This window comes from Aythya ferina (genome assembly GCF_964211825.1).
Source record: "Aythya ferina genome assembly, chromosome: 1".
Taxonomy (NCBI): Eukaryota; Metazoa; Chordata; class Aves; order Anseriformes; family Anatidae; genus Aythya; species Aythya ferina.
In genome coordinates, this window is record NC_140296.1 from 167,212,655 (window position 1) to 167,225,857 (window position 13,203).

Below are 13,203 nucleotides of genomic sequence, written 5' to 3' on the forward strand. Positions count from 1 at the left end.
TAGCTTTGTCTATTGCAATTGTAGTTGTTCCAGCCAGCCGAATCGAAGACCCTGAAGCAATTCTCTTGGTTATTCTGCAAATGCTTTTTTTTATGTTTCAAAAGCATGAGCTCAGTAGGTTAAACTTGTGAAGGCAGATATACAGCTAGAATGGGATATGTGTAGAATTTGTAAAGAAAATGATTGTCTCTATGCTCCTACATTGTACATATTCCTGTAAATAACATTCAGATTAAATAGGACTTGGTAGCAAAAAATTTTCTGCACACAGATTTAGGACTTTGCATGGTCTTCTTCACAACTAGGATTATTTACAATTTCTCTAACAGTAAGGGTCCTGTCTTTTGGGGAGGTCAGAAAAACCCATATAATGCAGAATGCCATGGCATCTTGCAAGATTAAGTTCTTGACTTCTTTTAGAAATGTTAGTATAAGCATTGGAGTGCTGTTAACTTGGCTGTAACTGTACTTAGAATGGAACAGAAATAATGGAAGAAATTGCCTGTTAGTACTAATGACATATCCATATAGCAATAAAACATATTTTATATAGGAATACATGAATATTTTCATTTCAAAATCTAGATTCAAGGAAAAATTAATCGTTTAAGAGTTTCTATCAAAAAAACAGGGCTTGAGTTCAGAAATGACATTTTCTCAATAAGAAATGTGCTCTTTGACAGTCTGTAGTGATAACTACAGAGTAGGGAAGCTAGCTTATAAGTAGCATATTTGAATTTTTGAATTCTTGAATTTAATCACTCGTTAAGTCTACTAGTTTTTAATTTTGTTTTATTTTTCCCTTTCTTTCTTTTTGTATATCCTTCTTGTTTGGTTTATTCCTTGTCTGGTTCTTGGTTGTGTTCAATGATCATTTATTCTGAGCTTTTCTGCATTGGTGCTTATCTCCATCTCTAAGATGATACTGGTTCAGAGCTGATCCAAACCCCACTGATCTACCTGGAAGTCACTGATTTTGGATTATGCCTCTATGTTTATTCATCTTGTATTTCTGGTTTTCATTTTTTATGGGTTCCTGTTTTCTTTGCCATCTTTACCACCTTCCTCTATCAGTTCTTTTCCATTATCATTAGAGAAGTATCCAGAACAATATACACATGTTTTTCAAACAATTAATCCTAGTTTCTGTGTAAAAAAACTACCTTATTCTTTTGAATTGTTTTGTAAGCATTAAATTTAAATGAGAGGTTACATATATATATTAGCATTGAGTGTTCCTTCTGTTCTGCTTTCAAACATGATTCTTTCTAATCTGTGTAAATACTCAGAAACAGGAGGCTGGATTTGAAATGTATCAGAAGTCTGTCAAGCAACACAGTTCAGCCTGCCCTTGCAATCTGGAGATAACACTGCACAGTGTTTTAGCAGACATGAGGTTATACATGTGTTTTAAATTCAGTTTTACAGTATGCAATTTTCAGTAAGTAAGAAATATTTTTATTATTATTATTATTACTACATATTTTTTTTTCACCATGGCTCTCAATAGCTTGGGACCTGTACAAACAAAAACAGAGGTACAATGCTTCCGTAAAGAGTATCTATTCTGGGTAGAGCCTAAGATATAATTTTTCCTGAAGATGTTAATTGCTTGTGGTCTGTTATATGGAGATTTGGAATTTGAACTAGTAACTGTTTCAATTAGAAATAATAAAAAAATCTGTTGACATCCCATGTAATGCTTAGATGCACTGTCACTGACATTGTATAATTTCTGTGGGAAAAGTCTCAGTATTTCACAGCAGCTCACAGTAGACAATAACACTTGAATGTTTTACCTGGCAAATGCTTAGGTGCGTACTAATTTTTAAAGAAATAGGTTGTGCCACTGAAATCAATGGAACCTCTCCTGCTTGCAGTGAAACATGTATGCATACTTTAGGAGCAACATTCCAGCCAGCTTGATCTTCATTTTATACTCCCTTCTGGTATCTCTTTCCAGACTAATGCAATGATCCTTTTCTTCATAGGCAGAATTATTCAGGCACTGTTGAAAATATTTGAGTATGAAGATAGTGAGACAGAGCAAAGCAATGCTTTAACAGTATTTTGCACAGACTCTACAAGGTGAGAACAATGTATATGTAGCAAGAACTAGGTAGCTACAGCTCACAGTGTGTGTTAACAGAAATGTCTGCAAGTGCAATGTTCTCTCCAAATTGTGAAGCATCATGTTTTTGCATTATTTAAAGATTAATTCTTCACTAGTTGCTTTTGTGGATTAACACCATTTATTTTGTATCAGTTGGCTGAAGAAGGAACACAAATTTGGTGACTTAAATTTACCAATCTGGAAGCATTTGCAAATATGTCAAACTCTGCTATCTTATAGTTTACGTCTTAGGGTTAACATTTATGAAAATGGAGCTTCTTTCCCATCATATCATTCAATGCTCTGCAGAAATGACTTACAATTAATTTATGCATTTTTTTTCTTTTCTTTAAATAATATTTTATTTTTAGAGAAAATTCTTCCTTTATTAGGAATTGGATTTAACAGAGGTTATATCATTCTAACAGTTTTTATAGTCTGTCTTAACGGGTTTTTGATTATGCTTAGTCAGATAGCTCACCCAAAAACTCTGTTGGGATCTTTTATCTTACGCTCTGTGCAACCCTGATGACGCCAATAGAGTGGCACAAAGTGCACATGGGGATGGGAAAGAAAAGGCCAGACCTTTTACATGGTGTTCTGTTTAATTTCCTGGGAAAGAATAGCTGCATTAATTCATAAATTATTTTATTTGTTAATATCTTTTGGCAGTACTGTTTCTCTGCATTGAGTTCTTTTGCAGGCAGATTCCCTCTGAGTCCCAGATAGCTCCTTGGATTACACTACATTGTATTCTTTGTCTTTGTCTATTTTTTTTTTTTTTTTTTTTTTTGGCTGAATTCAACTGATGTCTGTGCATTTTCTCATACAAGGCTACGAAAAATCTCGAAGCTTAAACAACATAGCTGGCTTGACAGGCAATGCTCTGCGACTGTCTCCAGTAACATCACCCTACAGCTCACCTTGTCCTCTAAGGCGCTCTCGGTCTCCCATCCCTTCTATCTTGTAAACCAGATGGCATCAATCGGCTATGTAGTATTAATTCAAATACTGTTTACCACATATTGGATATAAATGTAGCATTAACCATAGGCTCCACAAATATGGTATAAGTCCTGCATGATATAACTGTCAGTAGTAAGAAATGCCACTTGGGTAGCTGAAGATTTTTATCTTGGCTTTTAAAGATCATCTAAAGTAGCACTTATTCTTTCATCTACTTTATTGTCCTACTTTCCTGTGGCAATAAAAGGACAGTTAGTGGATGCCATTGGCCAGTATATTCAATAAAAAAGCAGTTTTTCAGGGAAATTTACTTAAAATAATGTGCTTCCAAATAATAATCTGTCACCCCATTGAACCTCCATTTCTTGTGACTCTAATCCATTCTGAAGATGTCTGGAATCGTGTCTTGGTTGCGCACAATGTGACTTGGGTCTGCTCATTTGCATGGACCATCCTGTCTCCATTACCTGACAAGCAGTGTTGCCGATCACGGAGACCACAGAGGCCTCTGGATGTGTGTACTCTCCATGTACCATCCTGCTGAAATGAAAGCACTGATAAACTGGTCTGCATGTGGGATTGTTTTTCTTTGTTTAACCTTCTCTTTTATTTTTTAACGATCTACTTGTTTATAAATGGTCTTATTTTGTGATTAACTTACTTTGGTACTGGATTACTGTATCAGAGTTCTGAATGTCTCCGGTTGTTTGCACACAGATAACTGCAAAGAGGTTGTCATTACTGGTTACACGCAAGCAGAAGCCAGATCTCTTTCTTAATGGCTTGGGGAAGGCACAAAACATGCAAGAAAGGTAAACGCCATCCAGACTTGCAATTTTAAGCTAGCAAGTGCTGCTTGGTACTATAGTCATTTCTCTACTCCAGGGTTCTTCAACATTTTCAGAGGCTGAGTACCAAGCAAAATCAAGAAGATAACTGGGGGCTTTTTTGTTCCACTGTAAGAGTAGCTCTCAAGTGGGGTTTTTGACCAGACTTATACCTCTGGCTCATGAGCATTTAAAAATTCTTCAGTCAATGTTTTTTGAGGTGCTTTGTCCCATGTGTTGTTTGTCTGTCTGTTTTGCAACTTGTCTACTGTATTCTCCATCTGTCTCCATAAAGCACAGATACTGTTTAAAATGCCCCCTCTTTTAAGGCTAAGACACTTTTCTCCTTTTCTCTATATATTTTTTTTTCATATCAACTATATGTATGTGTATAAATACATAAATATATTTTTCAAGTGCAAGTTAGTATTATATAGACTAACTCAGAGTGAGCACTCTGAAGATTTTTTGAATGGGATTTAGTAACAATTTTACAAGGCTGACCAGTTGCCTATTGCATCAATCCTCCTCCTAGCAACCAGTATCCATTACAGTTCTGAAACTGTATCTCCTCTAGTGGGTTTTTCATTCCATATAAACCTGTATTTATGCAACGGAACAAATGCAATAGCAGATTTGATGTTCTGGGCTGGTGAGGAACAATTACCTTAAAATACATAAGTTTAGAATTTCATAGGGTAGGGAAGTCTGTAACTACACAGATCTTAAGAGATCCTTCAGATTGTTGAATAATCCCTGACTGTCATGTTTTATTTTTTGTTAGGACAAGAATTATAACTTATTGTTGACCATGTAACATGTTTTTCTGTATATAGGCTAGCCCAATAGCATGACTTGCATGTCAGAATTCTTGTACAATAATGTATTTATCAAAGCATACATTTCTGATATTTAGAGATGTACATTGATTTAGTTTTGGTAAAATATTGTCAATAGAGAGATAACTGCAAAAAAAAGCTTTTAGCAAAGGAATTAATATAATATTTGGTGCTGCTGTTATATTAACTACAGTGTTGTACAGAATTTATCATGGATTTTTGACTGCTGAAAAAGGGACAATGGAATTTAGCCATACCAAGGACTGTACTGGAAAGAGACTGCTGCTGCTGAATGGGCCCTGATAAACAGCTCACACCTTGAGGAGGTCACTGAGACTTTACTTGGGAAGTAGAGTTTGATAAAGAAGATTAACGACTGCTCATAATTACTGCTGCCAGAGGAAGGGGTGACTAGTCACTGTTGATGAGTCAGCTGTAAATAAAACGTGTGGCATGGAATATCAGTTTTTATCTATATCAAAGAAAGCTGAATTCAAGTAATCATTGCTAAGACTCCATGCAAAGACCCACACCCTGATGCATATTATTCCTGGTTCCTGCAGTAAGTTGTGCTGTGAATCATACAAAGACACACACTTAATAATGATAGTGATGTAAACTACATCTGTCTTGACTTCTGTCATAACAAAGGTATATTTTGCAAAGGTCACAAAAATGAACAGAGTAGGTTTGCATAAGTCCTCGCTTTCTCAGTTTGCCATGATCTATATTTGTATGAATTCTAGTGTATATGCCAAGTCCTAAATTTACTTTTCACTTTGATAAGAGAAATGTGACTGCAGACAAACATCACTGACTTTGTTCACAGCACACAGTCTCCTTTCATTGTTACCTCAGACTATAAGTATTATGAGAAATAAAATTCTGGCAGCAAGACTATTTTTTTTTTTTAAATTCAAAGTGTTGCAAACCCAACGTCAATAAATATAAAAGATGTATTAAAATTATATCTTTAAAAATGTATATTTTACATAAAAGATATATTCATTGATCAGCTACTTTCTGTGATTTTTGTGGTAAATGGATCTAGTCTATTCTATGTTTATGAGGCATTGTAGTGGTATGATGTGGTAATTATGTTCTCTCCATCTTATTCAGTGAAAAATTCTCCAAAATCTGTTTTGTCACCCTGGTGTCCCAATTGTAGGGACCTGTCCCAGTTGTGAAACTCTGTACTGTGGAACTTCTGTGATCATGTCAAGGTGCATGCACAATCCTGGTGGAAACCAGTGGCAATGTAATACCTGAATTGGAGAATAAAAGGCAAAAGACCTGGGGAGGAACTTGGAACATATTATCTGAAGTGGCTCATGCGCTTTCTTTAGCTGTATCGGTCCCTTGCCTGCCACTGGCCATCCCAATTCTCAAACCAATTTCCTGGGGCACATGCGGAGCTAATTCAATGACTAGCATGAGCTGGCTTCTAAACCCATATAAAATCTTCCTTCTTCTTAATGAGCCCACACCTTCTGCAAAAGTTGTAATCGGTCTAGATATTATTGGTCTCAAAACAGTTCTATTGCATTCTGGTATGAAATGAACCTAAAAAAGTGATAAATGATTGCTTAAAACTTGTAATCAAATACTGTATTTGGGGTAATCAGTGAAATCCATGAATACACAAGCAGGATATCAGAGGGGGTGCGGGTACTCGTACATCTGCATGCATAATCTAAGACGCCATTACTACAAAGGTGTTGGAACATAAGGAAGATTTCACAAAATGAGCCAAAAAGTGTTCAAGTTTTGGAAAATGTGTTAAGTGACATGATATCAAAGCTCAATGTTCTGAGTTTGCCTAAAAGGTTAAAAATTTCTTGGACTGTGCCCTGTAAGCATTACATACACGAAGAAGAGGTGTAGCAGTCAACCAGGACAGGGCTTGCAGCCAGCTCCAATTGTGCATGTCTAATGTCTGCCCCAGGCACAGAGAGAGAGGTGCCTGCCTTTCCTCAGTGCTACCTGGGGACAGTGAGAAGTCCCAAATGGGATGCAGACCAGGCCATGGATTGGTTGGGGAAAGACAGTAGAAAACACCAAAGACTACCAACACAGGACCTTGAGACCAGAACATCCTGATTGCAGCTATTTATCCTCTCCTCTTCCCTGCTAAGAACTAAACCTATGTGCAGATGTTTTCTTTCAGAAGTGACCGTGAGGCCAAGGGAATGGTGAGTTCATTAACAGTTCATGTGTCTTGGGACTATAACGCAAATCTGACTTTTCTAAGAGAGAGTATTTGCTTAACCACTGACACTCAAACACCAGCCCCCTTCTGGCTTCAGGGCCCAAGAAGGGGAGGCAGGGTATTGTCACAAGAAGTGAACCAGCAAGGTTTAACTTGTTCAGACCAAGGAAGGCTATGAACCCATTTTTTCCTCTTCAGGGTGATGTGCTTCTTGTATCTCAAATACCATGTAAAGGATGGGCAGCATATTTGCAGCCATTTCCTCTCTTGGCCATCCTTTAAAATAAGTAAGTAAAATGATCTTTTGCTAAAGAGGGGGCCTTACCCTGCCACTGTGGTGCACTTACATGCAGCAGATCTACACGAGTTCCCAGGGACCTGCAGCAGAACTGCACTTGGAGAAAAGAGTTTTGGGTCAGGGAGAAAGAGGCTGTATGAATGTAGGTATCCTGTGGATCAAATAGTCATCAAGAGGTGGTGATGGGAGTTTATGGGCCTGCTTGAAAGGTTCTAAGATTATCTAAGGACCTTTCAAGCAGGCCCATAAACTCCATAAATGATTTAATCTTTTAATAAATGAGATTTAAGGATTAGAAGTCAAAACTGGATAAATTTAAACAATAAATAAATTTAGAAATAGTGCACCCACTAAAGTAACTTTCCAAAGGCTGTTGCTTGTTTGCCTTTTGAAATTGTAACCTTCTAATATCAAAAATGAGCATCTTTTTGAAAGATAAACTAGTGCAACAGCAGGACTGATGCAGAAATCAAAATCTGTGACATATAGTGGAGATCAGCAGCTTATGGCACCTTTGGACCTTGAACATAGCTATTGTTCTTATTGTTCTCTATTCAGCACCGAGAAAACTTTGTTGGCCCACTTAACTTTGAGATACTGTATGAAGAGTCTTATAGGTATGTACTACAAACTGGCATAAGAACTGCTACGAAGCATGCGGCTTACGATAATTAAGATCACACTGTGTGTTGGAGGCTTTTTCAAGTGTGAAAAAAAATATTGTTCCTAAACATTCTCTTACAAAAGGTTTAGATTAAATTAAAACTGCTAAAAGAGAAGGGATTATAAAGATGCCTCTATTCAGACTGATTCCTGAAAACCAGAGGGGGAAGGGACCAATGTGACATTAGCAAACTTGCCAGCATATTTAATATGAAGATATGAATTTTAAAAGTCATAAATGAATTAGACTATATGAAAGAGGAGGGCATTTTATCATCAGAATAAATCATGCAGAAGTCAGATTAAGGAAATTGGAATGGAAAACTGCTACTAGAAAGAGAAAATGAATATATTAATATGCTGTATTACAAGCAGTGGCTTGAACAATTCTATAATAGAGCCTTTGAATACTAACTGAGCAAGAAGAAATTACAAAAAAAAGCAAAGGTTTCTATCAAGTTAAAGTTATCAGAAATATTAATATTTTTATGATACATTATTTCTCCCTTGTTATTTAATTAATAAAGAGACAAGTTATTTTAAAAATGATGATTTCTACAGCAGAGAAATGGCTCATGAGCAAATACTGAAATCTTGGTGTACATGTCCTTGTGTTGGGGACCTAACTGGTGTGCCAACACCAGCATTTCACTCCTTAACTGTGTATCCCTGGGACACTTTGAAATTGCTGAGGTATCTGATTCCTGGTCCTCGAGATTCCTGCAGGTCTGGCACACTCCATCTCTGTGGGAATGAAATCTACTGTGGGAATGAAATCTACTTAGCACTGGGGTGTGCTCCAGCCCCTGATGTGGAAGCACCCCAATGCAGGAGCACCCAAGTCTCTGGCTTCTCTTTGCTTGCTAGCAACAAGTGCATACTTCCGCCTGCCCAGCAACCACCTCCCCAAAAGCCAGCTTTCTGGTACTTGCATTTTTTTTTCTCACAAACATCTTGTTGAACAGCTGACAGATTTCAGATTCCTGCTTTCCCATCTTCACACTCAGAGATGGCAATAATCTAGCAGATTTAAAACAAAACAAAAAAAAGGTAGGAGATGGACACTTTTTGAAAATTTGACACCAAAACTTAAACATTTAATTTAATATCTCCTGTATTATCTGCAGGTGGAAATATTGAGGTCAGTTTAAAACAAGGACAACAGCCAGGCTATCCTGAAACTCCCAGGCTGAGTTCATTTTATCCTCTGCACCTGGCTGCATGGCGCTATTATACAAAGCTCTCAGGATTTCTCCTAAAATGGGACTTGGGGATAAACAGCTAGGGCAAGTCAGATAGTACTGGTTGAAGATGAGTGTTCTCACTACAGCATGGCTGTGACCTCTATAGGACTAAAAACATAACACCCTTTAAAACACAGAAAGTAGAGAATCCCCTATCAGCCTCCTCAGAGCAGCATTAGACCTACATAAGGTAATGAATTACTAAAAGATGAAAGTGGAAGCTGTTTCCCTTGACCTTAACACAGCTTATTTGCAAAAGCAGCAAGATCAGACTTATTTAAGAATCTTAGCCTCTGCAGGGAAACAAAGCAAGACTCCATCAATCTGAAGAATAGTAAACCATAGCCACATTATCCTATTAGGCTGATTCTAAATATAGAACAGATTTTCAGTTTCTTACAGGGATTTCATTTCTTTGTGACTAAATTCAGCACCAGGGATTTTATGAAAATCTAATTTTCTTCATGGCTATAAATATTGTCTGTACAATGCAGTGTTTGGCACTCTGAAAGCCTTAGAACTATCCCATTGTTTGCCAGTACTTTTTTCATGCTTTGCCAGCATGAAAAATCAGGCTTCTTCTGAACTGGAACAGCAGAGACGAGAGGAAAGGGAGCACTGAGGGACATGGTATTCTTGATTTGTTGTGAAACCTGCTGCATGTAACTGTAACTACACACAAGTAAAAATACACAGCTTTCCTTATGTCAGTGCCTTGACATTAACTGTAACTTTTCCAGTTCTGGAACTCTGTGTTGGTTGGAAATCATGGCAACAAGATTTATTTAGCTACTGCTGTTTGTAACCTCAACTTAACCCTTGGTAATTTTGCTTTAAATCTGTGAATAGAACAATAGAGCGCTTAAAAACACTAAGTCTAGCTCAGAAAAAAAACTTACACACAAACTTAATAGGTCCGTCTGTAATTATTTAGGGGTGTTCTCAACACAGGACATTATCTAGGTAAGTTTTCAGGCTGAAACAACCTCACTGAAATGAATGGCAAAACTCTCCTTGGCTTACTTAAGAGAAACTAGGTTTTGGTAAGCAATTTGCCTATATCACGGGCATTTCCGGAATATTTATTACCAACAATTTAGTATTGAAACATATTTCAGCTGGAAAGATAATGATAAATATTCCCTGTGAATTGTCACAGAGGTCACCATTTCTGCTTTGAGTACAATAGCCACGAGGATACACAGCCCTAGCTTTCATCTGTGTCCTGTTCCCCATCCTCCACTGGTTGCTGTGGCTACAACAGAATGGCTTGGGCCAGTGCTGCATTTAGGGTGCTGAACCTTGCCACAGTGCAGGGGTGGGGAGGAGAAGGGCATTGTCATCTTCACACCCAAGTAACCCGCAGAGTGTGCTGCAGCACCTGTGTGCCTGGTGCCCACTCCAGTCAAACCATGAAGCTGAGACCATGAAGTAGACCTGGACATTATTTATTTATTTATAGCATGTATCATTGCTGCTCTCCACCTTCTGCAGCTTACCTAGCTTCAATCAGTCCATCGTGTATACAGGATTTATCCCTATGCCTCCTTTCTCTCCCTACTTGCTGCAGCACAGCTGTGGTCTGCATGGGAGCTGCTGGAAGGGGATGTTGATGAAAAAGGTAAGTGAATTTGAGCCATAAGCACAAGCATAGAGGAATGCAGGACTGAATCTCCTTGTAAAGCTGACTAAAACTTGTTGTACATGTCACTCTTGCCTAGCTGGCTCCAACCCAGCTTGGAATGAATTTGCAGTTCTCTGCAGCTCCTTTTGAATGGCTGCCACAGTTGGAAACATTAAATTTTGGAACCACAAAGTGTTTTCTAAAAGCAGCACAGCTGTCAATGAAGAGCGGTTTGCAACTGGAATATGGCCAGTGCCAGGGACACTGCTGAAGTCCATGCCAAACAACGATAGAAAAGATTGCTTAGAAACCAAACTCATAAATTAGATTCTCCAACCACATATTCACTGAACTATTGATTTGCCAATCAATATGATAGTACTGAGCAGACTGATTGGAGTGCTGAATGTATCATAACTTATCAAAAATAATGGAAAAAACTGACATGATTCTTTCTGCATTTGTTTATGGCTTCCTGTATGTAATACTGAATTTAATTTTGACCAGAAAATAAACACAATGAAAATAAGTGCTTCAGTTAAATAAATATCAGGTAATAAACATCCCCCAAGAGTAACTAGTAGAATTTACTTTAAGAAATGTTTTCATATGCTAGTCCTTGATGTAAGCAATTCTTAAATGGAAGCAAGTTTTATTCATGATCCTCACTACCCTTCAAATAGGGCCTGATTTTAGACTGCCCACTGTACTGGGGAGCTTTTCACTTATCTATATTTGAATCTTTAGGCTGTTAGAGGTCAGTTTTTGACTCAGTCATTCCTGCATTGCCTGTGTCCATTGGGAAAAAAATAGATCAAGTTCGGGAAGAGGCGTGACTTTTGCTTGCGCATCCTTAGGCACCTGGAACAAGCTTCCCACTGTTGCATTATGTGTTTTCAGGTGAGCCTGAAAACATTCCTGGGGATGTGATGTACATGACTGCTAGGCAGGTAGAGCAGGGACATATGCTGTAGTAGCAGGTTAATGGTCTGTATCTTGCAGCTGGTCCCAGGGGTGGTCTGGTTCCTCGGTGGAACAATGTCATGGGGAAAGAAAGAATCTGGGACTGCAGCCATCTGCCTCCCCATAAAGGTTTTAGCATGTAGAGCTGAGAGATGCCAGCATCCATCTACGGCCAATGCTGGGATTTAACACCCTGACTCCCTAAAAAAACTCTTCCCAGCCCATTGTGCAGTTTGATCAACCTCTAGGGCACAGCTCTGGTGTTACACCTGCATTTCCAGCACACTTTTTCAGCCTGGATCTGATCTCCCATCTGCAGCCAGACACCTAGTTTGGGACCCAGTGGAGGCGTGTGTGTTAAGTGCAAGAGAACCCAAACTTTAATGCTACTCTGCAATCCCTAAGAGAAATTTTAACAAGTCAGATAAAATGTGCTGTCTGTCCAAGAAACAGACACCAAAGCTGCTATAGCAGGGGTCTGTTTCCTCATATCTGGAGACATTAATGAACATGTTTTCCTCTGCACAGTGGGCTTCACTCATGGAGCTCCTCACAGGGCAGCAGAGCTGTGCTGTGAGCACCGAATGCATTGGAACCCTATCATCCTTCTCTTTCGCCTCTGCAAGAACATTGCATCATCATAAAAAGATCTGAATAACACAATACCTTGGTGCTTTATGCTGCTTGGTATAAACTGCAAATTGGATGGCATGGCATTGAGGGGTGGGGAGTCTTCTCCAAATTTCTTGGCAGGAGTGTGGCTCTGGGAGCTCAGCTGTAAGAGATAATGACACATATTTTTTGTCTGTTGGGCTTGTGGGTGGATTTGGATTGTCAGGCTAGGGAGGGGCCTGAGATGAGAGACAAATGTGCACTGTATGGTCCATGTGTCCATATGCTGGCCCGCTGGCACCAAGACCTGAGGAACCTGCCAGTTGCAGACAACAGTGTGAGGGGCCCTCTCCCAGAACTCATGCAGCCACCAGCTCCTCTCCTTCCTGCCCCATCATCTCCTTCCACCCTGTGCAACCTTGGCAGTTGCAAAATGAGAAATCTGTGTGTTTCTGATCCTGGTGAGGTTTCTCCTTCCTTCTCTGACACTCCATGAAATATAGTGTCACCGTGATGGTTGGAAATGTGCCCTTTGTCGTCACAACCAGCACAAAACAATGTGGTCAAGCATAAGGCTTATTATCATTGAGTGGCTCTGTGCACTGGATGTGGGCTCCAGGTCCCTACAAATATGGTTGCTCATGTGCATTTTGAATGAAGGATGAACATATTCTCCTAGAGCCTGCTTCTGGTTGTGTTTGAAGTGACAGCAGGGCTTGTTTGCTTGCTTGGATATTTCTTCTTTCAGTCATTCAGACTTAAATTTCCAATTAAGCTTTAACATAGGAAATTCCTTCTTTTCCTTTATGCAACACCATTTTCTCTTTCAAGATCAACTTGTGACA

General features: G+C 38.8%; 1 protein-coding gene across 11 annotated transcripts in view; it reads left to right on the top strand.

Annotated features, from left to right (window-relative positions):
* The window catches only part of KCNC2 (potassium voltage-gated channel subfamily C member 2), a 99,129-nt gene extending 93,069 nt beyond the window's left edge, over positions 1-6,060 (top strand). For 2 of the 11 annotated variants that reach the window (XM_084493822.1, XM_084493826.1), the window contains 2 exons: positions 3,797-3,891; positions 4,939-6,060. In XM_084493822.1, the coding sequence (XP_084349948.1) occupies positions 3,797-3,858 (62 nt within the window). In that variant the 3' untranslated portion in view covers positions 3,859-3,891; positions 4,939-6,060. Of the gene's footprint in view, positions 1-2,946 lie in introns of all 11 variants that reach the window. The other 9 variants (XM_084493819.1, XM_084493817.1, XM_084493821.1 and 6 more) reach the window with 5 other exon arrangements.
* The last annotated feature ends 7,143 nt before the right edge of the window (positions 6,061-13,203 follow it).